A 27,184-nucleotide genomic window follows, 5' to 3' on the forward strand; every position below is an offset into this window, starting at 1 on the left:
TCGTTCTTGATTAGTTTCTCTGCTCAGCCACCCAGAAACTTATCCCAGGGTATTCCCACTACACAATAAACCTTCATCATCAGAGGTAAAGCGCCGCAGGCCTTCTTCTTTGGCGATCACTCGTATCCGAGTCAGATTGTCTTCCATAAACACGGTTTTAACGGTGAGTCCGTAAGTGACTGTGGAGGCCAATTCTGGATCCACACATCCTTCCACAGTGGGGACATAGGTTTCGGGGTGGGAGTTGATCACGGTGTGGATTTGCCAAGCGTGCCTTCCTCCTAGCACACTTCTCCCTTGCGTCCTGAGTTCGAGTGTCTCCAAGGCCCATCACACATTTGGTAAAGGCTGTTCTCCAACCGGAGCGCTCGCAGGCCAGTGTTTCCCAGTTGTCAGTCTTTATACTACATTTCTTAAGATTTGCCTTTAGAGAGTCTTTAAACCTCTTTTGTTGGCCACTAAGCATTAAGCTTTCCATTTTTAAGTTCGGAGTAGAACTCCCCTACACCAGGGTTTCCCAAACGTGGTTCTCCAGCTGTTTGGGGACTACAATTCCCATAATCCCTGGCTACTGGTACTGCTAGCTAGGGATGACGGGAGGCAGCTGGAGACCGAAGTTTGGGAAACCCTGCCCTAGACCGTACCCCTCACTGCTGTTGCTTCACTGGTATTTGCCAGGCTGAACTGTGTCCCTTATGTGTTTGGACAGAGGATGATGAAGAATGAAGAAGAGGAGTTTGGATTTGATATCCCGCTTTATCACTACCCGAAGGAGTCTCAAAGTGGCTAACATTCTCCTTTCCCTTCCTCTCCCACAACAAACAGGCTGAGTGATGCTGAGAGACTTCAAAGAAGTGTGACTAGCCCAAGGTCACCCAGCAGCTGCATGTGGAGGAGCGGGGAAGCGAACCTGGTTCACCAGATTACGAGTCTACCGCTCTTAACCACTACACCACACTGGCAGAGGGTGTGCAGAAACTAACCTACTGTACAAAGTTAACACCTGCATCCATGGCTCTGTCTGTTTTTTGCTTCTGGTTCCACCCACCCACCCTGGAATGTGGCCCTCAGAATGTTGTCCAGAACGGAATACAAACTACAAGATGCAAATGGTCCCTAACTTAGCGTATGGCTCGTCTGGTCTATCAAATCTTATTGACGCTTTCAGATCACCACACCCGCGTCAATTGTGATCACACTGGTCATTGGCTACTTCCCTGCCGGGCAAAGTGACCAATTCCAGGGGGGCTGGCCTCATCAGAGCCACGAAACCCTTGTTTCTGCTGCAAAGCTGGCCAGCAACCTTATTCTGGTATACTCTTTCATGAGCTAGAGAGGAGCGGAAAAACCTGCAGCCATCCCTGTGTTGCTGAACTAAAATTCCCAACATACCTGACTCCTGGCTGGTTTGATTGTGAGTCTTGTAGTTCGACAACACCTGGAGGGCCAGAGGTTCCCCACCAGTGAGCTCGAGACTTCGTTTGACAAACTGGGATCTCTTCTAGATCACAAAAAATACTGCCACAATATGATTTATAATGAGATGAAAAAGATGTTGAAATATACATTTATTAAGAAACCTGAAGCATTTCTATTTGGCATTGTAAGAGATGATATTAATAGACAGGATTGTAAGTTGTTTTTATATGCAACGACAGCAGCAAGACTATTACTGGCACAAAAATGGAAGCAAGAAGAATTACCGACAAAAGAAGAATGGAGGATGAAGTTGATGGACTACGCAGAATTAGATAAATTAACAGGAAGGATTCGAAACCTGTGGGATCAGAGATTCTTAGAAGACTGGAGTAAATCTACGAACTATCTGAAAAGTAATTGTGATGAACAGATTACGGTAGTAGGACTGCAAGAGGTTTTGTAAGGTGGATTATTTGAAATACTGCCAAAAAAAAAAAAAAAACAGACTGTGAAGAGAATTATTAGCTAAGGACAATTAAATGTAATGTAGAAATGCAGAATAAGTGATAAAGAACGGAAAATCATCAGAGGTGTTGACCGAAGTCTAATAATAATGTATAAAATGAGAAGATATGTTGTTTGACTGTTGGAACTGATATGTGTGTGTGTGTGTGTGTGTGTGTGTGTATATATACATACACACACACACACACACACACACACACTGCTGCTCTCTCTCTCTATATATATATATACACACACACACTGCTGCAATAAACATGTTGGGGTTGAACTAGATGACACTCGGGGTCCCTTCCAAACTCTTCAATTCTGAATTCTGTGTTAGTCTTTAAGGCTCCAGCAAACTCTCGATTGCTTTTACGGCACAACGCTCAAAGGTTTCCCAACTTGCACTCTCTGGAGATTGACAGGCTATTGTGACAACTTTGGTGTTAAAAGAGCACCTTGCACCAGCTCTTGTACCTTTCACCGTAACAGTGCAAGGAAACAAGCAATACCTTTGGCACAGCGGTTGGCAACATCCCTTTGTCCTGCCAATTTTCTTCTTCTTAATCAGGGAAGCCTTTCTGGATCTTTGACTTCTGTCCATATCCATGTACGAGTTTCCTACCGCGATGAGTGTTTTTAATATGCATCCACCCCACCCCCCCACCGGGAGGCCACTTTTAGGGAGAAAGGAAGATAAAGGACACAGGCTCCAAATTGCCATCTACTGAAATGGGAGCTAGATCGTTCACAGTGTGAGGTCTGAGCCATCTCCCTCTCTTTGCCCAAGCTTTTAGGGGAGGAAACCAGTGGATGTAACTTCTGATTGCAGTTACGAAAGAAGGTTTCAAAACAGCCCCAGCAAAAAAAGATTGCTCGGCACAGGGGAAGCCAGATCTCATCAAAAATTGCTTCGAAGGAACTTCCTAATTTACACAATCCTTTTTTGCAGAGAACAACACACACACACATCCAACATGTGCTTCCCTCTCAAGCCTTGGAGCCTGCAAAAGCTTTGTGGTGGTGCCTGGAGGGTACACAGCGAGAGAAGCTTAAAGTTAAAGGGACCCCTGACCATTAGGTCCAGTCGTGACTGACTCTGGGGTTGCGGCGCTCATCTCGCTTTATTGGCTGAGGGAGCCAGCGTACAGCTTCCGGGTCATGTGGCCAGCATGACTAAGCCGCTTCTGGCGAACCAGTGCACGGAAACGCCGTTCACCTTCCCGCCGGAGCAGTACCTATTTATCTACTTGCACTTTGACGTGCTTTCAAACCCAGCAAAGAGGATGGAGCAAGGAAAACCACTGTCACCTCTCTGCTGGGAAACGCTGAGCAAAGGCGAGTCCCCAGGCAACGCGGCCAATTTGATCAGCACAAGGCATGCAAGCTCCACCCCCGAGTCGTTCTTAGACTCCTTATTGGGTGAGCAACACAGCCAAGCAACACAGTTCGAGCCTCCCTCCTCCTTGGCCGGCAGGGAGGGAGGGAGAGGAGCTGCTTTCTTTGAAACCCAGGAAATTTAAGGGACATCATCAATAAGGGATAGCAGTGGGACACGGCGCTGGGATATGGGGGTTTCCCGCCAAATAAGGGACAGTTGACAGCTATGACCTGAATGCAGGCAGGTGAATAGAATTCTATAAGTCCATTGAATTATTTAGGTGTGGTACCCTCCACAACATCTGGACTACAACTGTCATGTTGGCTGGGGCTGGGGAGGGATGAGGAGAGGCAAGATATCTTGCCTAGAGCTTCTCACTTATTCTGGAGTCATGCAGAAGTCTGAAAGGCAGGAGCCGGACTTCTCCTTAATGAGATACTGGGAAGACTATTGCCTGCCTGCTTTCTCCCAAGTAAAAAGGAACAGAGACTTGCTTGCTTGTTTTTAAATGAAAGCTAAACTTTCAGGGAAGCTTTTCTTTTCCTGGGGACACAATACGCAGCCAATTTTCAAAAACACACTCAAATTCCTGCCCTACTTCTGCAGGCACTGGAATAGTTTAGGCTTGTAAATCTCACGGCAAGCAAAGGAAACTTTTATGAAATTGAAAAAAGCAGTTGGTTTTTTTTTTCCCCTCAGGTCCTTAGGCCACCCTTCCCAGCCGTTGTCACAAATTTTGTGTGCAGGCTGGTCACTTGTGCAGACTAACTTTGCACTGCTAGGAAAGTTGGCAACAACATTTGGATAGTCCCTGGTTCACCTCCCCTCACAAGAAAGTATCCTTACTCGGGTTTGACCCGGTTACCTTCTGAGCCCTTAAAGTTTGCTGCACAGCACTAAACTTAGGAGAGAGGGACTCTGCTCTCAAGATACCTGCATATTTTGCTCCTCAAGGAAATATAGCTGCCTCTGAAGTACAGCGTGTCCAGGCTGGAGTGTGAGTTGCTGCAGCTGTGGAAAAGTACTTCAGAAAGCAGTGTTTGCTCACATCAATCATCAACTAAACGGCAAAGGCCAAATTCTCTCCGAAGTTATGCCCACATACCCATTTATCCCCACAAGGCTGTGGCAGAACATGGTCCCCTTTCTGTGTTCCCTGCCACAGAAGATATTTCCAAGAACTGCCCAGCTCACCAGAAGGGTGGAGGAGGCAGTCAAATGAAGCCTACCATAAGGCCAGGACCAAATGGATGAACAAAAAGTTTCTACAGGATTGCAGGCCAGGGCTCTCGCTTTCCGTTCTCACAACATACAGAGTTCATCAGCCTCGGCTGCCGAAGTCTTGGCTAAAACTCTCACTCTGCATTTTAAGTTTGTCCTGGGGCCGATATGAACCAAAAGCAAGAATTCTTCAACACCAAAATACATCGCCAGTGCCTTCAGACTGCAATCAGCTGTCTGCAGCACCAGATTTTAATTAATCCTCCACACCCTCTCTCCTGTGGCAGGCACTTGTACGCAAAAAAATAAATAAAAATCATGCATGAATTGATTTGTCAAGATGAGAAAGGGCTAACTAGCCATGTGCATAACGTAAGCAGGGTGGGACAGTTCATCTGGAGAAAGTTAAGTGCCCAAATCTCCAAGACTTTAGTGGAATGTAAGCAAGCACCATGGGATTGTGCATATAGGAGACACACACATGGCCTTGTATTAAAGGAATGCTGAAGCTCTTAATCTTTTTTTAAAATACAAGAGTTTCAAATGAGACAACACGGTGCCAATTATGTTCTCAGGAGGATCAGGGATCAGGAAGGATTTTTTTAAAAAAGAGGAAAAAAAACCCCACAACTACCCTCAAATGTTTCTCTCTAAGCCAATCTCATGACTTCAGCAAGCCTGATTTGCAATTCTGAACCTCGCCAGTTATAGCAGTACGAGGGCTCTGGGTCATGCCAACCAGATGAGACGCTAAGCCAAGGAAAGGCAGATGTCGCACAATCTGCAACCTGCCAGGAATTGTTCTCTGAAAATGAAACACCGCACAGCGCAATGCAAACCTCGCTTTGCCCGCCTGGACATCTGTTTAGCAAACGTGTCCATTGCTAGACATCCAAGTAGGAATCAGCAACCCAAGGCCAGATCTAGACCCCTGCGAGTTTCTAGTTTGCGAAGGAAGCAGAGGAGCGGCAACAACGGGAAAGCAAGGTGGGTGGTGCAGAAGAAGAAGAAGAAGAAGAAGAAGAAGAAGAAGAAGAAGAAGAAGAAGAAGAAGAAGTTATTATTATTTATACCCCGCCGATCTGGCTGAGTTTCCCCAGCCACTCTGGGTGGCTCCCAATCAAGTGTTAAAAACAATACAGCGTTAAATATTAAAAACTTCCCTGAACAGGGCTGCCTTCAGATGTCTTTTAAATATAGGATAGCTGCTTATTTCCTTCTGAAGGGAGGGCGTTCCACAGGGCGGGTGCCACTACCGAGAAGGCCCTCTGTCTGGTTCCCTGTAACCTCACTTCTCGCAATGAGGAAACCTCCAGAAGGCCCTCGGTGCTGGATCTCAGTGTCCAGGGTGAACGATGGGGGTGGACATGCTCCTTCAGGTATACAGGACCGAGGCCGTTTAGGGCTTTAAAGGTCAGCACCAACACTTTTAAATGTGCTCGGAAACGTATTGGGAGTGCATGTGAAACAAACTTCTGCAACTTTCCTTGAAGAGGCCCTCCCATGGCAAAAGCTCCTGAATAGACTTTAAACACCATCTCTAAACTGAAATCCCATTAATTACCTAATGGCTCTGACAGTTGAGGCAGAACATAGCCATTGATAACCTTTCAGATGATTCACTGCAAAACAGCTCAACGAAGGACCGAATCCAGCGAAAGCTGCATTCCAATTCTAGGCATGCTTACTCAGAAATAAGTCCCACTGAGTTCAGTTGGGCTTACTGCAAAAACCAACCAACCACGGATGGTATTTTAGCCTCCCTGTGCCATCCTGAACACACCTCCTAGAGAGAATGTCCCATTAAACTCTTTGGGGCTTATTTGCAAGTAAACATACATAGGATTGCAGTATGTTCCACAGTTCCCACAGTACAGTGCGGTGAAGAAAGCAAACACAGTTCAGTTCCTGATCAGCCTCAAAACTCATTCTGTCATCTTGGACCATTCACCAATACTTGGTCAAGTCAACCTTACAGGGGTTTTGTGAAGAAAAAATGTGGGGTGGACAACAATACAGTAGTACCTTGGTTTTCTAACAGAATACGTTCCGGGAGTCCGTTCGACCCCCGGAACCGTTTGAAAACCAAAGTGTGGCTTCCAATTGGCTGTAGGAATGTCCTGCAGCCAATCAGAAGCAGTGCCGGATGTTCAGCCTCCAAAAATTCCGAAGCTCCTGCAACCAATCGGAGGCCCCATTGGATGTTCAAGGTTCCAAAGAATGTTCGCAAACCAGAACACTCAGTTCCGGGTTTGTGGCGTTCGGGAGCCAAACAGATAACTACCGAGGCGTTCAGGATCCAAGGTACGACTGCATATGCAAATCATGTTGACTGTGTTGTGAAGGACATATTCAAGCTACCCACAACTCTCCAACTTCCAAAGTTTTCATTAAAGCCGCTTGTCATTGAACACATGAATCCACGGTTTTTCTTCTTCCTTATTAACAATCCCAGTAACTATGGCTCCCCTGGTCAGCTAGTTAGGTTCTATTGGGGCGGTCAACTTTTTACAGCTTTCTGCTCCTATGCATTTCACATCAGCTGGATCTGCTAACACTTGTAGATGATCGTGAATGATGAATAACATTTCATGTGCTTCCTTCTGCATACCAAGCTTCTGTTTAATGCAACAGGTGTGCGTTGGTTTTGTTCTGGCCACCTGGTTTTCATAGCATCACTAAAGTAGAGGATTAAATCTCTAGACGGGAAGGGGGAGGGCACAGATGCCTGTGTAGTCTCATAGGACATATGACTCTGCCTCATGAGGAGTTCTATGAAACACAAAAGCTTGCAAACTCCAACCCAGTGCTCAGCTGATCCAACTACAGAGAAAGTTTTACGAGCTCTATAACTTCCTGAAGCACGGTTACTCCATCATTCTGTTCCAATCATTTTTCAAGGCTTCAAGTGCTGCCATATATTTGAGCAAACCTTTTTCAAAAGAAGACAGGAGAATTCGAGTGGCATTTTGCCTGTCAACCTTCTTCACAAATGCCAACGAACTGGGGGTCGGGAATCTCTAGGACAATGAACTTGTGTATGCAACCAAGTTATCACCAAGGGCATTTTCTCTCTCTAAAAAAAAACAACACAAAATGGATGTTTTGTTCCTGCAACTTTTTGCTGTTTGGGTCCTGGGGGTCTGCGCTCGCAGCTTACTTTTGACGAACACCGAGAAGAGAGCAGCAACAACTTTTAGGTGTAACCCTTCTTCCAAAGTCCCATTTTGGAAACCTTTTAAAAATGCAGTCCATAGTTTTCAAAGTTATGGAAGGAGGGGCAATTAAGACAAAGATTCCCATAATCTCTCTTAAAGGTAAAGGGACCCCTGACCATTAGGTCCAGTTGTGACCGACTCTGGGGTTGCGGCGCTCATCTCGCTTTATTGGCCAAGGGAGCTGACGTACGGTTTCCGGGTCATGTGGCCAGCATGACTAAGCTGCTTCTGGCGAACCAGAGCAGCATAAGGAAATGCCGTTTACCTTCCCACTGGAGCAGTACCTATTTATCTACTTGCACTTTGAGGAGCTTTCAAACTGCTAGGTTGGCAGGAGCAGGGACTGAGCAACAGGAGCTCACCCTGTTGTGGGGATTCAAACCTCCGACCTTCTGATTGGCAAGTCCTAGGCTCTGTGTTTTAACCCACAGCGCCACCCGCGTCCCTTATAAACTCTCTTGAGGGCTGACAATTATCATCTCTGTTCTCTTACCCCCCGTCTTCTCTAACATGGTGGCGTCCACATTGTGTTGGACTACAGCACCCACCATCCATGAATCAGCCACATTAGCTAAGCCCGTTGCGAGTTCTAGCCCCAAACAGCTGGAGGGTACTAAGCAGAAGTTTTGCACACCCAAAGTTGTGATTTCCTCAACTTTGGTCCACAGGGCAGTGCCCTTGCAGGAGAACACTGTTAACCTTTGCTTATCACACAGACTCCTCCTGCTCAAACAGAGCGCGCAGGACAACCCTGTCACTCATCTCTGATCGAGCTTTGAATCTAGAGTTGCACAACCCTGAATCTCTGTGAGTCTGGAGAGGGATGGGTGCTCACGTTTGTGACCCGAACGACTTCTCACAAGCGCCACTAAATCTTGCATGCTCTTATTTGGAAGGAAGCCTCACCTCGCGATTAAATATCACTGGGCCGTAAAACGGCCTTTTTCAAAATGTAGGAGGCCTGGAGGGTTTGTTGACAGCAGGGTAAAAAAGAAAACCGTTTTGCATGCAGCATATAGCACCTTCTTAGCCAATGCAGTTCCGAAATCTGCATTCACATTTTCAGTTGTGGGGGCGGACAGACACTTGTAAAAAGAGCTGAACTTTAGAGTAGTTTAAACGAACAGTGCTCCTCGGATATGAGGAAACAAAAAGTATCTAGCCAAGCTTGCTTTATCTACTACACACCTTGCCAGAAAGACCTGATCTGACCCACAGTTCTCTGTTTCAACAGATAAGATGGCAAAGTTCTAGAAGTTAACCCCTTACAGTATTAACTTACAAGGTGTCACACAGGGTTGGCGGGGGGGGGGGCAGCAGAGGGATCTTCCGAAAGCATCTCCCAATTGTCATCCTTTTTCTTTTTAAGTAAATAAATTAACAAACAAACAAACCCCCCTCTCTTTACCTTTGGTGAAGCCCCTAATCCTGTTTTTCTAGATGTGATTGCAAATGGCTGTGAGAGGCTGTCAAACTTAACACTGAAGGTATCTTTGCTCAGCTGTTTCCCCCTATTCAGATGAAACAAATCCTCATGCTTTTGACACACACTGAGTCATTTCAATATTCACATACGAAGGCTTGAAAATTCCTGTCTACCCTTGACTTTTGTCCTGGCATATTCTACCTCTAGAACAGGCATCCCCAACCTTTGGCCCTCCAGATGTTTTGGACTACAATTCCCATCATCCCTGACCACTGGTCCTGTTAGATGGGGATCATGGGAGTTGTAGGCCAAAACATCTGGAGGGCCAAAGGTTGGGGATGCCTGCTCTAGACTGTCTCTCATTTCATTTTTTAAAAATTTTATCTGCTGATTATTTTGATATCCCTCCGAGGAGATAAAGACACAGTTGTCTTCCCTCCTCAACTTTATCCTCACACAACAGTCCTGTTAGGTACGCTGAGCTGAGAGAAGGTCATTTGGCCCAAGGTCGCAAAGCGAGCTTCATGGCTGAGGGTGGGGATTTGAAACCTGGCCTTCCAAGCATCCTAGTCCAGCAATCTAACCACCATACTATGCAAGGCAACATTGCACATAAAAACATGCAACTTTCCCCTAATTTCCCCCTCTCTCTTCTTTCTACAATCCAAAGCCAGAATCTGGAGTGAGCAATTGGGAACAGAGGTTGCAAGGGGGGGGGGGGGTTGCAGAGAGGACAACGCTGGGGGGGGCCACACTTAACACTTTCCCTGCTGCCTGTTCTTCCTGCTCCAAAGAAGGCTCCACACATGCACAAACCAGGAACGGTTTCTCAGAGAGAAACAGAGCATGTGTGTTTACTTGGTAGTAAATCTCATCCTGTTCTGTCAGGTTCATTTCTCCCAGGTAAGTGTGTGCTTAGGACTGCAGACTCCAATTAGGGGATTAGCCCCTAATTGTGTATTTTGCTTCAAGCCCAAACACCTTAATACAGCCAGGCAAAGACCACATGGCTCTCCTCACCTGCACAGTAATAACAAACCATATCCTAGGAACTTAACACTATAATGTGTTTTCAAGGCGGAGGCTCAATACCAGCAAGAGAATGATAAGAGATGCTCAACCAGCTCGGGTTAAGAAGTGCTAGTCCTGCAGCAGCAGTGGCGTAGCGTGGGTTGTCAGCACCCGGGGCAAGTAATTTGCGCCCCCTAACCCGTGGATTTGCGCCCCCTAACCCTAACCCCCAGATGTTGCGCCCAGTGCGGCCGGGCCCCCCTGCACCCCCACACTACGCCACTGTGCAGCAGTAGCTTCAAAACCCACCTTGCCAGTTCCCAAAGGGCACCACGCACAGCAAAATCCAACGCCTCTCGTTTTTCTCATTTATTTTTATTATTACTATGTATCTTTAAAAGATAAACATTCAGCGTAACAAAGAACTTAAACCGGAAGCCTTTCTTTAGCACACACACACCCTTAGGGGGATGATCCACCACTCATTTACTCGTGAGCAAGCCCGCCAAACTTGTTGACGTGACAGGCAACAGGCTGCACCACGGGGGCGAGTATAGCAACGTTAGCCAAAGTGGGGTCCTTTCCGATGCCAACGGGCTAAATGCTTTGCAAAGTCAGAGCGGTGTCAGCGCGCGCGCGCGCACATTCCCACGCACCCCCCAGCAGGTGGACCCCGACGTTGCCCTCGGTCCGTCCCGGGTGCCTTTCACTCAAAGCGATTAAAAGCGCAAGAGCGCCTCTCGGCATGTGAAGAGCGCCTCTGGCGCACAGCCCAGATTTAAACCAAAAACAAGGCTTTCTCTTCATACACAGAACACGCGCGCGAAGCGTTTCACGATTTTGGGGGGGGGGCAGGGCTGTGCGCTCCACCAGCTCACTATTCCCCCCCCGCGCCCCGTCTCTTTCTTAGGAAACTTTGCAGGACCCCTTACCTTCCAGCGCCACCTCCTTGCCCGCCCTCTTGAGCGCTTGCACCGCTTCGTCGTGGGTGGCGTCGCGCAGGTCCGTGCCGTTGACGGCCAGGATGGCATCCCCGACGTAGAGCGCCTGGGTCTGGTCGGCAGCCAGCCCTTTGAAGATCTTGCTGATCAGGATGGGCATCTTGTTCTCCTTGCCCCCCTTGATGCTGATGCCCAGTCCGCCCATCTCCTGCTTCAGCACCTTGACGCACCGCTTCTTGTTGGAGATAGCTTCGGGGACTTGCTCGGGCAGGTCGGTGAAAGCCGTGCGCACCCCGCTCATCAAACCCGATTTAGGGCTCATGCCGCCGCCGCCGCCCCCCGACGGCGACTCCGGAGAACCCCCGCTGGAAAGGCTGCAGGCGGCCGAGGCGCCCCCCGACGCCGGACCCAGCGCTGCCCCGCTGCAGAAAGTCCCATTGCCGTTGCTGCCCGACGCCCCGATGCCGTTGTAGGCGGCGGCGGCGGGAGCGCCCCCCTCGTCGCCGCTCAGCACCAGCGCCTCGTCGCTCAGGCTCACCAGCACCCGGTGCCACCGGTCGCGCACCAAAACTTCCAGCGCGCCACTGCGCTGCACCCGGCCGCCGACGCCGCCTCCCCCTCCGGCCGCCGCTACCGCCATCTTTGGAGCATTTCTCGAAGCACCATGTGATCGAGGGCGCGCACAGACAGGCGGACGGGCAAGGGAAGCGAAAGAGGGCGCGCGGAGGAGCCCGCAAGACTTCTCCTCGGCGCCCGAGCGAAAGAGAGAGAGAGAGGCGTCGAGGGCGAGGGAGGAGGAGGAGGAGAGGGAGGGACCAGGGAGAGCCCTCCAGAGCTCCCAGCCTTGCAGCGTGGCGAGCCGAGGGGAGGAGCGGTGGGGAGAACCGGGCGGGCTGGGGGGGGGAGAGAAAGGACGGACGGGGCGGGCGGAAGGAGGAAACTCCGGCGCAAGGGCGCAGGAGGCAGCCCGAGTTTGGAAACGGGCGCGCAGCTCGAGGCTTCGGAGTTGGTTAAAGCAGGAGGGCTCCCGCGCCGCCGGCCCGGAGAGATCAAGCATTTCCTGGAAGGGCAAAGCTTGTTTTTGTTTCGAGATTCTTGAGGTTTTCAGTTTTGCGCATTTTAGTGTGGGTGAGCCGCTTTGAGACCTAGGCGGTGGAAAGGAGTGAGTGTGTGTGTGTGTGTGTTTAACAGAACAAACATAAGTAAATAATATGCCCAGAGAAAATGTGGGGCTGCTTTAAAAAAAACAGGTTTTATTATTATTAGACGGAGCTGGGTGCAGCTCGAATGGACGGCAGAAGAACCTTGCGTGACCTTGGCGTTGTTAATCGTGCCTCGGTTTAAGGGCACTCCTGGTCGTGGCTGCTCAGAAGTAAATGCTATTTAGTTTGACGGGGCTTACTCCCAGGTAAGTGGGGATAGGATCGAGGACTGGGCTTGCTTCACACTTCGTGAGGTTGTGTGGTAACAGACTCTCTCTTTCTCATAAAGTACACACTGTTCTGAGCTCCTTGAAGACAGAGTGGGATGTCACCCCGTTAATGTTCTTACATAGGCGAATTCACGGAGGATAAAACTATCCGTTGCCACAAGCGATTGTTGTGTCTGTGTTCTGTCTCCATGACCAAGGCAGCATAGTCCTGAATTCAAGTTCCTGGGAACTGCAAGTGGGGAGAAGGTTGTTGCACTTGGGTTCAGCTTCCCATAGAAGAAGAGGAGTTTGGATTTGGTATCCCGCTTTATCACTACCTGAAGGAGTCTCAAAGTGGCTAAAAGTCTCCTTTCCTTTCCTCCCCCACAGCAAACACTCTGTGAGGTGAGTGGGGCTGAGAGACTCCAGAGAAGTGTTACTAGCCCAAGGTCACCCAGCAGCTGCATGTGGAGGAGCGGAGACGCGAACCTGGTTCACCAGATTACGAGTGCACCGCTCTTAACCACTACACCACACTGGCTCTGTAGTTGGCTTCTCGAACAACAGGGTGCTGGACTAGATGGTGCTTCAGCCCAAAGGCATACCTAGGCTCCCTTGTGCCCTTGGCAAAGAGCCTTATCAGTGCCTCCAAAGCCGAGAGAGACCGTGGACAAGAAACATCTCTCACCTGGCCTCCCAGAGCAATGGAGGAGCAGCCCAGGGAGCAGACAGGTGGGCAGGCTCATAGCCACTCTGAGACAGTGTGGAGAGGTGTGATTTGTGCAACCCCTCCTGCCCTCCGGCCTTCACCTTTGGCTGGGGCCAACCTGACCAACCCCTAGGTTGGGGTTTCCCAAACCTGGGTCTCCAGCTTTTTGGGACTACAACCCCTATCATCCCTGACCAATGGGGTTCTACTAGCTAGAGATGATGGGAGTTGTAGTCCAAAACAGCTGGAGACCCAAGTTTGGGAAACCCTGCCCTAGGTACGCTCCTGCCTTGGCCTGATCCAGCAAAGCTCTTCTCATGTTGTTTTATATAATAATATAGTTCTGGGGAACAACAGTTTGCACGTTATTGTTTTTGTTGGCCTCAACTAATGCAATAATTAGTACCTACCCAACTGTTACTTCTGGGTTCTTTTTCCCACCGTTGTCATTATTCTTAACTGCCTCAGGTGTCTGGCACTGGCTCCCGAAAACCCAGTAAACTTCAGAGTTTGCCAGGCTCCACCCACAGCTTAGCAGATTCCACTGTCACGTTCAAGCAAATGCCCTTATCTTCACACGCTGAGTGCTGTCTGAAAATTGGCTACTGGCTGGCAGAGGGCCGGTGCTTCTAGATCAGGGGTCAGCAAACTTTTTCAGCAGGGGGCCGGTCCACTGCCCCTCAGACCTTGTGGGGGGGCAGACTATATTTGGGGGGGGGAGAATGAACGAATTCCTATGCCCCACAAATAACCCAGAGATGCATTTTAAATAAAAGGACACATTCTACTCATGTAAAAACATGCTGATTCCCGGACCATCCGCGGGCCAGATTTAGAAGGCGCTTGGGCCGGATCTGGCCCCCAGGCCTTAGTTAGCCTACCCATGTTCTAGGTGCGCTCTTCTTGCAGGTAGTCACATGCTTGGCCGTCAGAGCCCTGAGTTTTCCCTTTTCTTTTTCCTTTTTTGGGGGTCCAGAAGCAGTCTGAGCACTCCTCTAGTCTAGGCCTGTAGAATAGATTTGCAGAGCCAACCTTAGCACCTGGGCAGCTGCTGCAGCTCCAGAACCCAGCTCTAGAATGCTCTTTAAAAGAATAAAGAATCCGTCCCAATGCTTCAAGCTGCGCAAGCTGCTAGTTTAATTTCCCACAGCAGTTTTGCTTCAGGGAATTGTGAGGAATTAATGCAGCAGCCTCCATCCAAATGGCACTACTGCTTGCTATTGTGAACCATTGATACTAGGCAAGTCCACCAGGGCCCAACAGCAGAGGAAGGGCTCATCAGAGGGCATGTTGCCTAGCCTCCTCAAATGGGGAGCCTGCCCCATAGGGGTGTTTGCATGTGTGAGTGTGCACATAAGCAGAACTTGTACTGTTAGAAAATTGAGGCTGGGCTATTATTAATATTCATAATTATTATAATTATTACCACTACTGTTATATTTATATGTCGCCCACCCGACTGGGTTGCCTCATCCAGTCTGGGCGGCTTCCAGCAAAATATGAAAACACAATAAAAACATCAAATATTAAAAACTTCCCTATAGAGGGCTATCTTCAGATGTCTTCTAAAAGTCATATAGTTCTTTATCTCCTTGACATCTGGTGGGGGGGGCACTACTACCAAGAAGGCCCTCTGTCTGGTTCCCTGTAACTTCACGTCTTGCAATGAGGGAACCGCCAGAAGGTCCTAGGAACTGGAACTCAGTGTCCGGGCTGAAAAATGGGGGTGGAGATGCTCCTTCAGGTACCCATGGCCGAAGAGGTTTGAGGCTTTAAAGTTCAGTAGCAACACTTAAATTGTGCTCAGATATGTACCGGGAGCCAATGTAGATCCTTTAGGACCAGTGTTATTTGGTCCCAGCGTCTGTCACCAGTCTAGCTGCCACTTTCTGGATTAGTTGTAGTTTCCGAGACGCCTTCAAAGGAAGCCCCTCGTAAGAGGGCATTGCAGTAGTCGAAATGACCAGAGCATGTGCCACTCTGGAAAGACAGTCTGCGGGCAGGTAGGGTCTCAGCTGGCGTACCAGGTGGAGCTGGTAAGATATCCGCCTTGAATTCAAGTTCAGCTGTAGAGAAGAGGCAAAGCGAAGGCTATTCCTACTATTTTGGTGAGAGTTCCGATCCATCCCAAAGTATTGTAACATAAACTTCAGCCTTCAGCGAATTTTGTTGTTGAAAGGCAAACAAGCAATCCTAAAAATAAATGGTTATAACTGAAGTGTTGACATATCCTTAGTTACAGTGACATTCCATCCCTTCCCCTCCACCCTGATTTGCTCTGCAAGTCTCTTTCAAGCGTTGATTGTTTCCCAAGGCACCAAGGTGGCAAGTGTTTTTGTTTCCAGGAGGGGCTTCGGTTTGTTGCATTTTTATATATTTAATCAGCTGCATCTGTTGCTGCATTAAGAGGCACATTGCTTAAAACGACCGGATCAAAGGTTGGGTGGTGGTTGTGACAGCAGCTGTTGAGCAAATTGGAATTCTTAGCATAGTAAGAGAGAAGACGAGAAACAATTCCACATGTCACCGCTTCCTTTGTCCGCCTGTCAAAAGGGAAGGCTTGTCCAGAAAACAACGTACCGCTTACTCTGAGCTTGCCTGCTTCACTTTGCAAGAGCAGAAGAACGAGCCTGAACTTCACCTAGAAGGCAGCTCTCAACAAATTCTAGAGGCCGTTGGTTGACCAAATCATCCAAGGAAGGTTGAGGGACACAGAACCAGAATTTACTGTAATTGAGAGTTCCTTGATGTTGTGAAGGTAGGCAAACCTATAAGAATGAGAGCAGCTAGAAGCAAAGTCTCCTGAACCCTTGGCCTACCTGGCGGCTAGTCAGTATGTCAAGTCCAAAGTTAAAAGACCATAGGTCAATCCATTCAAGCAAGGTCGAAGGTCAGTCCAAGTGGGCCAAGTCTGAAGTCCAGGATACAGTCCAGAGTCCAACACAAAGCTCAGTCCCATTGAGGTCTAGGGGCATCCCGGCCAAGGTCCACCAACATGGGCAGCTGAGCAGATACAGCACCTCTGCTCTGATTGCCACATCTGGGCTTTATGAGGCAGGTGACCCTCACCTGTTCCAAGCCTACTTAAGCTGAAGAATCACACACCTTCTCCCAGAGCTAGCGAGCCCCACCTGGTCAAATAAGGAACTGGGCTGCGGGCCCTTGCCTGTTCCAGCCTCCTAGAGCAGCGGTTCTCAACCTGTGGGTCCCCAGACGTTGTTGGACTACAACTCCCATCATTACTCTGAGCTCTGGCCTTGCTAGCTAGGGGTGATGGGAGTTGTAGTTCGAGAACATCTGGGGACCCACAGGTTGAGAAAGGCTGTCCCAGAGCATACCTCCCAATGCTCCGTACACCTGAGAGCCTGCCATGTCTATGGAGAAGCTCTGGCTCTTGTGATGGGTCCTGCTGCTCTGGTTCCTGTGCCTTGCCCTCCATCTCCTTGCCATCCTCTTGTCACCCTGTGAGAAGAGTTTGGATTTGATATCCCGCTTTATCACTGCCTGAAGGAGTCTCAAAGCGGCTAACATTCTCCTTTCCCTTCCTCCCCCACAACAAACACTCTGTGAGGTGAGTGGGGCTGAGAGACTTCAGAGAAGTGTGACTGGCCCAAGGTCACCCAGCAGCTGCATGTGGAGGAGCGAGGAAGCGAACCCGGTTCACCAGATTATGAGTCTACCACTCTTAACCACTGCATCGCACTGGCTCTCTGTGAGTACTTCCTTCCCCCGCAGGGCTCTTCCTATGCCATGTCTCAAACCAGCGCTGGCTGCAAGGGGTTCAGCCTCTCCCGGGTTTCAGGCAGAAAGCCCTATTAGGCCTACCTGGAGATGAACCTGGGGCCTTTGGCATGCAAAGCAAATGCTCTACTGTGGAGCTACAGCCCTTGTGAAAAGCATAGCCAGATGACATTCCTGAAGCCCAAGCTGGAAGGTGCTTCATCTACAAACTGCACAAAAGCCGCCACTTCGATTCAAAGAGCCCAGCTAGATAAACGAAGAGAGTGACCGTGAAAGATGAAGGAGAAAATAGTTCCATTAGCATCTGGGCATTTTGAATGGCAAGATTTCCCCCTGAACAATGGCCCCCATTGAGGCCGTGAGCGCCTGCCTTGTGTCTGCTACCCATCAGACAGGCATCACTTTCTTTTGAGCAGCTGTGCGCTCTAATTGGAAAAGAAAAGGCTCCCAAACTCATAAAAGGGTCTCTCATTGCAACGCTGGAAATCACTCTGGAGCAGAACTGAGTCAACTGCTCCTGCGCTTCTCCACCTCCTTGATCATCTTGGCATCATGACGATCATAGTTTTTTGTTTGTTTATTTTTAAACTGCAGGGTGCCTTTTAAGACCCTAAGCAGCATGGACTCGCAGTACCTGAAGGATCACATCTTCCTGTTTACACCTGCTTATAAGCCTGGCACTTCTCTTTTCTAGGGTTCCCTTTCTAAACCCATGGGATTCTGGGTAGCCCTGGCTGCTGGAGTCTGCCTAAGGATTTCTCTCAGCATTGAGACCATTCCTCGTTAGGCCCAAGGGATAAAATCATAGATAGTTTTTGTTATGTACTGAAGTTCTCACCCTGGGCCAGCAGGGGGATACTGTAGATAGTTATGCAAATGAAGGATCGAAAGTGACGTTCAGTGATTGGATAGTTTTAGAAGTTGCTACAGTAACGTTGTACTGGAGCTCTATATAAGCAGGCTGACCGAGCTCTTCAGTTCAGTTCTGTTCTGGCCTCTGAATAAACAAGAGCTGTTTGAAGAATTGCTGTGTCGTCTGATATGTTCACCCACAACTTAACAGTTTTCACCTCAGCAGGCCCACAAGCCTCACTCCTTCTGCTGCACCTCTTTTTCTCACAGTTCCCATTAGCCTCAGAAAGCATTGCCAATGGCCAGGGATGATGGGAATTGTAATTCAGAAACATCTTGAGGGCTGAAGTTCCCCCACAGCTGGAGCAGACCCTTTGCTCCCATCACCCAAGAGTACCAAACTGTCTCCGCTCATTTTTACCACTTATCATGGCATAATATTTCAGCAACCGATCGCAGTTTTGTACGTGTCCTTCCCGTTGCAGCCCTTTGTTGCCATAGCTATCCATAAATAACACTCATGTTTGGATCCAAACCTCTCCCACTTGACTTACAGTAGGATTCCACCCAGATTTATCTGCCAGCTTTTGGAGCCTGCTACTTCTCAAGTCTTTCCCAATATGTAATATCAGCCATCTCTGTGTAGGGGTTATATTCACACTGACGCACAAAATCAAATCATGATGAGGTGAAAGAATCTTGCCATGGCTTTCGCACATCATAAAGTGAGATCAAGAGGGCAGCAAACAACTAGATTAGGAGATTAATCAGGGATTTCCCCCTTTTAAAATGCTGTAGCCCTTTATGCTTCTTGTTGTAGATGGCAAATTGTTGGAATCTTCCTCCCAGTTAAAACTCATTCCATATGAAAGTCAGGCAGAAGTCTAGGATAGATCTGCATTTGCTCATACCCTGGTTTTCTTAACAGCAGGGAGATTATTCAAACATATGGTTCCCCAACTGCATCTTTAAGTTATACAGTCATACCTTGGAAGTTGAACGGAATCCGTTCCGAAGTCCGTTCAACATCCAAAATGTTCGAAAAACCAAAGCACGGCTTCTGATTGGCTGCAGTAAGCTCTTGCAGCCAATCAGAAGCTGTGGAAGCTCCGTCAGACATTCAGCTTCCAAAAAGAACATTCAAAAACCAGAACAGTGACTTCCGAGTTTCGGTCATTTGGGAGCCAAAAAGGTCCGAGAACTAGGCTGTTCGACTTCCAAGGTACAACTGTACAGTCCTGGAAACACAGCTCTTGAAAAAAATTATATGATTGTTATTAGTGGTGGTATTAGTGGTGGCAGGAAGAAACAATATATCACCTTCCACTAATACGATGTCTTCAGGTGATGTACACAATATAGTGAGAAGCTTTTTTAAAAGCAGTTAAAATCAGCACAGAAAATAACAGCAAATTAACTGGGAAAAATAGGAGACACAGCCTGCTGGGAAAGATTGCCAGAACAAAAATGTCTTCAGCTGCTTCCAGGAAGGACAGGGAATGGGCACCTGTTATGTCTCAACAGGAAATTGAATTCCACAGAATGGGGGGCAGCCAAACTAAAAGTATTGCTTGGAGTTGCTTAATACTGGGTCTTATGAATACGGAACGCAGAAGTGCATTTACCATATTTCTTCTTACACTAGGCTTGGGCAATACAAGATGGTGGCCTGTAAGCAAAATGGAGACCCAGGCCCATTTTTCTGGGTGTGTGACCTCTTCCCCTCATTCTGTAGGTTGGTATTTGGCTGAAGGGAGTGGCTAAGGGAAATTCTCCTCATACTCCAGTATGAAGTGGCCAAGGGAAGCAACTGCGGGAGTGAATCAACCAGTGGTATCCCCCGGAACAATGTGGGAAATGTTGGGATGCAACCCTTGGCTCACACACTGTGGCTAACACTGGTAGCCCCACAAACTTCTCATGAGCTGTGGTTGGCCAAGCTCCAGGTGGCCAATGGGAGCAGCCAATGCAGATCCTCTGTCATGGTCTGGTTCACGGGCGATCAAAGTCCCGGCTGGGGACGTTGGGACTGGGAGCAAGATGGCGGGGTAGGAGCAGGAATGGGAGTCCAGAAGCCAGGAGTCAGGAAGCCAAGGGTCCAAGGATCAAGAAGCAAGAAGCAAGGAGTCACGAAGTCAGGGGTCCGAGGTTCAAGAAGCAAGAAGTCATGAAGTCAGGGGTCCGAGGATCAAGAAGCAAGGAGTCACGAAGTCAGGGGTCCGAGGATCAAGAAGCAAGGAGTCATGAAGTCAGGGGTCTGAGGATCAAGAAGCAAGGAGTCACGAAGTCAGGGGTCCGGGAATCAAGAAGCAAGGAGTCACGAAGTCAGGGGTCCGAGGATCAAGAAGCAAGGAGTCACGAAGTCAGGGGTCCGAGGATCAAGAAGCAAGGAGTCACGAAGTCAGGGGTCTGAGGATCAAGAAGCAAGGAGTCACGAAGTCAGGGGTCCGAGGATCAAGAAGCAAGGAGTCACGAAGTCAAGGGTCCGAGGATCAAGAAGCAAGGAGTCACGAAGTCAGGGGTCCGAGGAGCAAGAAGCAAGGAGTCACGAAGTCAGGGGTCCGAGGAGCAAGAAGCAAGAAGTCACGAAGTCAAGGGTCCGAGGATCAAGAAGCAAGGAGTCACGAAGTCAGGGGTCCGAGAATCAAGAAGCAAGGAGTCATGAAGTCAGGGGTCCGAGGATCAAGAAGCAAGGAGTCACGAAGTCAGGGGTCCAAGGATCAAGAAGCAAGGAGTCACGAAGTCAGGGGTCCGAGGATCAAGAAGCGAGGAGTCACGAAGTCAGGGGTCCGAGGATCAAGAAGCGAGGAGTCTGGAAGTCAGGGGTCCGAGGATCAAGAAGCGAGGAGTCACGAAGTCAGGGGTCCGAGGATCAAGAAGCGAGGAGTCACGAAGTCAGGGGTCCGAGGATCAAGAAGCGAGGAGTCACGAAGTCAGGGGTCCGAGGATCAAGAAGCGAGGAGTCATGAAGTCAGGGGTCCGAGGATCAAGAAGCGAGGAGTCACGAAGTCAGGGGTCTGAAGATCAAGAAGCAAGGAGTCAAGAAGTCAGGGGTCCGAGGATCAAGAAGCAAGGAGTCACGAAGTCAGGGGTCCGAGGATCAAGAAGCAAGGAGTCACGAAGTCAGGGGTCCGAGGATCAAGTTAAGCAAGGAGTCAAGGAGCTGAACACAGCAAGGCAGGGAATGTGTTGCTGTGGCAAAGACCCGAAGGGAAATGCTGACCTTATATCCCTTCCTGGCTCTTGCCACCAGGTGCTGTGAGTTATCAATCGGCCTCACCTGTTCGGCCGTGCCTTGCCTCTTCAGAACCAACTTAGGAAGGCCCCAGTCCTGCAAGGTCCTACTGGTCACTGGGCCTGGTTCCTGCACGCACTCCTGATACCCGCAGGGTGTCATGCCAGGCTTGTGCATGACAAAACCAGGAGATTCTCAGCTTCTGCAGACAGTCTACACATTGAACACTCATCCTGATTTGCTTGCACAAAACGTACACTGAGATTTGATTGTCTCAGGTCTGTCATCTAGCTTTCATTGGGATTTGTTTGTGGGGCGGTTATATGACAGCAAGCATTTGAGCTGGATTCGTTCCGATTTGCTACCAGGCTGTTTACACAACTTCCTGTTAATCATTTGCTTATTCCGCACCATTCAATTCATATCCCCTACTGAAATATACTCAGAGTCGCAAAGTGATTTCATGCTCTTTATTCAGCTCAGGCGGTGAGGAGGAATGAATGAAAGTCCCCTCACAGTATCTGCTTTATATACATTATTTACACAATGGGCTGCACATGATTGGCTAATTCCGGAATTCTACTGTAAGCCAATCAGGTTGTGGATTCACTTCTATCTGGAGCAGGATTGGGTGGTTCCTGCCAACCAATCATACTGCTGCATTGTTCTAGGACCAATCAGACTGCTGCATTCTGAATCCTATTGTTCTAGGACCAATCAGACTGCTGCATTTTGGATCCTATTGTTCTAGGACCAATCAGACTGCTGCAGTTTGGATCCTATTCAACTCAGTACATAACACCTACCTTTTCAGTTTCTTTTAAAAAGTGGTTATGTTATGTTGAGGCAACAGAGTGCTTTAATCCTCTTTGACTGCAGAAACCCAAATTTCCCAACTCTAATCCTTCCTGCAAAACACTGACTGTCTGGGGATACCTCCAGAGAAAACAAAATCGCGCAAGTCTGCTGATCCACTCTTAGAAAGCCACCCACTCTTTCTTCAGTTCATTAAAATGAAATTTCTAAGCAAATAGTGGTGGTAAAATAGTGGCTTGAGCACTGCAGGGGCCCCACCTCCCTAAGCGCCACAATTGCGCCATGAAGACTTTCTGAAGCGCAGATTCCTACCTACCAACCCCCTATGACATTTGGCAGCTCTCGATGCCACGTTTTGCAAAATGCCTCCTCCGACAAGTGACAGACGTCTCGCTGGCCGACCTTCTGGTTTTGACATGCGACGCAGACCCCCCTTTGCCTTTTAAAAATGAACAGCTGCATGCCCCTGTTTCCCCCCTCTCCTGTCTCTACACGTCCTGCTGCCACCTGCCAAAAGACGGTGTGCCCGCCTACTGACATTTCTCAGCATTTGTTATGCCATATCTGCCTCTGCCTTGGGTGGGTGTGTAGGAACAACAAGAGTTCATTTTGTCTGTCTCTTGGCAATAGCACACAGAGTGCCTGCCAGCGTATTGTTTATTTCTCCTCTGAGGCAAATCTCTTCTTCAAACGGTATTCATGATTACGTTTGTACCATGTAACAAGCAGGGGGTTCATTTGTAAAAGAGAAATGTTGGAGCTCCTATACAGTGGTGTTGCGTGGGTTGCCAGTGCCCCAGGGCAAAGCAAGTCTTGCACCCCTTAACCCATGGTTCCTGTCAGGGCCAGGCGGCAGTGGTGATGGTGGGGAAGGGTCTTCCCAGCAAAAAGAGGGAAATGGACAGTGGCAGTGGTCATTTATTTTATTAATATTAATTATTTCACGAACTTTTTAGACCATTTGATTGCTTCGTTTTAGTTTTTAAAAAATAAAACCCACAAAGCAGTTGCGCCCGGATAAACAGCCCCTATGCCCCACGCCCCAAAGCTACACAACAGCTCCTATATAGCTTTGAAAAAGGGGTATAATAATAATTTATTATTTATACCCCGCCCATCTGGCTGGGTTTCCCCAGCCACTCTGGGCGGCTTCCAGCTGAATATTAAAAACAATACAGCATCAGACATTAAAAACTCCCCTAAACAGGGCTGCCTTCAGATGTCTTTTAAAAGTAAAATAGTTGTTTATTGCCTTGACATCTGCTGGGAGGGCGTTCCACAGGGCAGGCGCCACTACCGAGAAGGCCCTCTGCCTGGTTCCCTGTAACCTCACTTCTTGCAACGAGGGAACTGCCAGAAGGCCCTCGGAGCTGGACCTCAGTGTCCGGGCTGAATGATGGGGATGGAGATGCTCCTTCAAGTATACTGGACCGAGGCTGTTTAGGGCTTTAAAGGTCAGCACCAACACTTTGAATTGTGCATGGAAACATACTGGGAGCCAATGAAGATCTTTCAAGACCAGTGTTATGTGGTCTTGGCGGCCGCTCCCAGTCACCAGTCTAGCTACCACATTCTGGATTAATTGCAGTTTCCAAGTCACCTTCAAAGGTAGCCCCACGTAGAGCACATTGCAGTAGTCCAAGCGGGAGATACGTAACTAGAACATGCACCATTCTGGCGAGACAGTCTGCGGGCAGGTAGGGTCTCAGCCTGTGTACCAAATGGAGCTGGTAAACATCTGCCCTGGACACAGAATTAACCTGCGCCTCAGACACATGGCCTCCATGGCTCTCTATCCCTTGGGTGTCTCCCTGTGTCACATCCTCTCCACAGCCTCACCCTTCGCTGGCCCTACTTTTGTTGATTCAAATTACAATAAATGAGATTCAGACTAAACATTATGAAGAACTTCCTGACAAGTAAGTGCTGTTTGCCAGTGCAACTGACTAGCTTGGAAGATTGCAGATGCTCTTTCATTGAAGGTTGTTAAACAGAGGTCAGATGACCATCTGCCACGGATTCTCAAGATGTGATTCCTGCATTGCAGCTGGTTTGACTAGGGTCTCTTCCAACCAGTGGCGTAGCGTGGGTTGTCAGCACCCGGGGCAAGGCAAGTAATTTGCGCCCCCTAACCCGTGGATTTGCGCCCCCTAACCCTAACCCCCAGATGTTGCGCCCGGTGCGGCCGGGGCCCCCTGCACCCCCCACGCTACGCCACTGCTTCCAACGCTACAATTCTATGTTTCTATGATTCTACTTCCTACACTACTTCTCTATTTTCATCAAAGAAATGTTGGAGGGTATGGAGTTCTGACCCCTAAGCCAAGGAGACAAGTAACTATACAATTTTTAGAAGGCATCTAAAGGCAGCCCTGTATAGGGAAGTTTTTAATGTTTGATGTTTTACTGTGTTTGATGTTTAAATTTGTGGGAAGCTGCCGAGAGTGGCTGGGGCAACCCAGTCAGATGGGCGACACAGAAATAACAAATTAGTAGTAGTAGTATATAGTAGTGTATAGGGAACCCGTGTGGATTCTCATGAATCAGTGTCATTCGATTCCAAGAGAATGGGAGCCAGTAAGTTTTTGCTAGTTGAAAATTCTGAGCAAGGGTCGCCCCAGAAAAAGCACATTGTAATCATCTAGCCAGGATGTTACTAGGGAATGGACTATATCTCTTCATGAGTGGCTGTAACCAGCAAACTGGGTGTAGCTGATAATAAGCACTTTATGCCTTCCCAAGCCTGCAGTGAGAAAGATGGATCAAGCCCCCAAGCTATGCACCTTCAAAAAGAGTGCAGCCTCATCCGGAACAGGCCATCTACTCAACTCCCAGACTCAAAAAACTGCCAGCCCACCTCCATCTTATTCATTTGGCCCTCATCCAGCCTACTGCTCCCTGCAGGGAACAACCTCACATCTGCAAAGCCTCACCTGTGAGCAATAAATACCTGTGGCCATACCTCCCTTCAATGAACACAGCATGAATCGTCTTGAGATCATTTACGCTAAAACTGGAAGTTCAAGCTTAGAAGCACTATGCATCCAGCAATGCTAGAAAATTAATTATAACCAGTTTCAAGTGATTGGACTTTCTTGATTGCTATATTCAGTCCCTATAATTAGGGAGTTATAGGTGATGCAACTAATCATGGCTTTTAGTAGAATTTTAATTGCATCTACTTTCATCCATGGGAGTGGTTGGAACTTGGAATGTATAAAGATTCACAATGAATATCCCCCCCCCCATGGTGTAGATGTGAAAACCAGAACACAAAGACTGATTGTTGTCCAGATTCCCTGCCCCCCACATTATGTTTTTAAAAATGTTCTGTATCTTCTGCAAAGGTTAGGTTACCATTTCGTTTAATAGCCCTTTGCACTTGTTTAGTGCCTTAACGTTTGTAACTTTCTTTTCCCTTTTTTTTTAATGGCACCGTTTTTCAAAATCCAGACATCAACATACAAAACATCTTTTTTAAAAAATAGTCATTTGTTTGAAACTGAGATACTCTAAAAATATCCCTACAAAATCAGCGATAAAGCAGTAACTACAGCTAATTATAGACCCCCAAATAAAGATATAGCAAGCACGTGACATAACAGAATCAAACTTCAAAGCTGCTTATGCATCTGTCAGCGCAAGCATATATTGCTTTGCATTTCTGAGGCTTTGATGCTGTCTATCAAGTTATCTGACAGACTTAATAAATAGACTCTGGGTAAAAAAGAACAGGAAGCCTCCAATTCAACACTACAGGGGCAGGGAAAAGCCAAAAAATGGGGAGTTGAGGAGGGTCAGTTGGGGCGGGTGAGAAATGTCCCTATTTTCATTTGAGGAACGTTGGAGGGTATGCTTGTGATCATTATGTACCACTATGTAAGGAGGTACAGTGGTACCTTGGGTTAAGAACTTAATTCATTTTGGAGGTCCGTACTTAACCTGAAACTGTGCCACTGCTGCACAATTTCTGTTCTCATTCTGAAGCAAAGTTCTTAACCCGAGGTACCATTTCTGGGTTAGCGGAGTCTGTAACCTGAAGCATCTGTAACCTGAAGCGTCTGTAACCCGAGGTACCACTGTATAGGGAATTAGAAATGTAGATTGATTACGGTATTCGTTAAATTGTAGGATTTATTGGGCACATGGTGGTTAATTAGTTAATTACTGGGACCATAGGATGTGTGTAATTTGTTTCTATATCATTAGTCTTTGCTTATCTGTTTGCTTAAGTGACGTTTTGATTAGTCTCATCATAGGTGACATTCTAATCTGATGACTTCTTCCTTCCTTGTACAGTGGTACCTCGGGTTAAGAACTTAATTCATTCTGGAGGTCCGTTCTTAAACTGAAACTGTTCTTGACCTGAGATAACACTTTAGCTAATGGGGCCTCCTGCTGCCACCGCGCCACTGGCGCACGATTTCTGTTCTCATCCTGAAGCAAAGTTCTTAACCCGAGGTACTATTTCTGGGTTAGCGGAGTCTGTAACCTGAAGCGTCTGTAACCCGAGGTATCACTGTAGTGCCTTTTAGTTTAGGTAAATTGAAGCCTTCTCAGCCTTGGCAGTGTGCAGTAAAGACATGTTCTTCCAAGCGGCAATTAATCGCTTGCAGATTTGATTGCATGGATTGTGTTTGCGTCTGGCTTCCAGCCTAGCTGCTCCAACGAGAAAGTTTTGCTTGCCCCTCTCCCTTAGCTTCCTATCATGGGAATTCTCACCAAATAAATGCCTTCTCCGGAGCACCCCCCACCATCTAACAGAAGGCATCATGAATGCTGTTGACCCCAACCTTGCAGCCAATCTCTTCCTTTGGTTGTTGGAATATTTGCTCATTGTCAGAGGTGCAAACTTGAATAAATATTGGAGGCCCCAGGTAAGCCTCACTGCATAATCAATCACAAGACATGGGGCACAGAGACCATTTGAATGCCCATCCATTGGGGGAGGGGCAGCCCCCTCAACTATTTTATGGGAGGGGGTGAAGGGACCTCTGCCATTAGGAGTTGGCTCTTATGCTCATCACAAAATAGCAGTTCACAGCCCCATTTCTCAGACCCACAGTCTGATATATGCTTCTAGCACTAAGGTAAAGGGACCCCTGACCATTAGGTCCAGTCGCGGACGACTCTGGGGTTGCAGCACTCATCTTGCTTTATTGGCCGAGGGAGCCGGCGTACAGCTTCCGGGTCATGTGGCCAGCATGACTTAGCCGCTTCTGGTGAACCAGAGCAGCGCACGGAAACGCTGTTTACCTTCCCGCCAGAGTGGTACCTATTTATCTACTTGCACTTG

The 27,184-nt window shown here is 48.2% G+C and overlaps 1 protein-coding gene and 2 long non-coding RNA genes across 3 annotated transcripts in view; 1 reads left to right on the top strand and 2 right to left on the bottom strand.

The window, feature by feature from the left end:
* SNTB1 (syntrophin beta 1) overlaps nucleotides 1–11,980 on the bottom strand; it is a 108,374-nt gene extending 96,394 nt beyond the window's left edge. The window contains exon 1 of the mRNA XM_082235698.1: nucleotides 11,116–11,980. Coding sequence (XP_082091824.1) covers nucleotides 11,116–11,764 — 649 coding nt within the window. The 5' untranslated portion in view covers nucleotides 11,765–11,980. The remainder of the gene's footprint in view (nucleotides 1–11,115) is intronic.
* LOC309539699 overlaps nucleotides 1–27,184 on the bottom strand; it is a 357,400-nt gene that overhangs the window by 270,519 nt on the left and 59,697 nt on the right. The gene's annotated exons all lie outside the window — the stretch shown is intronic.
* LOC309539694 lies at nucleotides 12,046–12,716 on the top strand. Its single transcript, XR_014222960.1, has 2 exons — nucleotides 12,046–12,532; nucleotides 12,616–12,716. It is a non-coding gene; the product is annotated as an uncharacterized lncRNA (long non-coding RNA).

The sequence above is a fragment of the Podarcis vaucheri genome (assembly GCF_965113315.1).
Source record: "Podarcis vaucheri genome assembly, chromosome: 8".
Classification (NCBI taxonomy): domain Eukaryota; kingdom Metazoa; phylum Chordata; class Lepidosauria; order Squamata; family Lacertidae; genus Podarcis; species Podarcis vaucheri.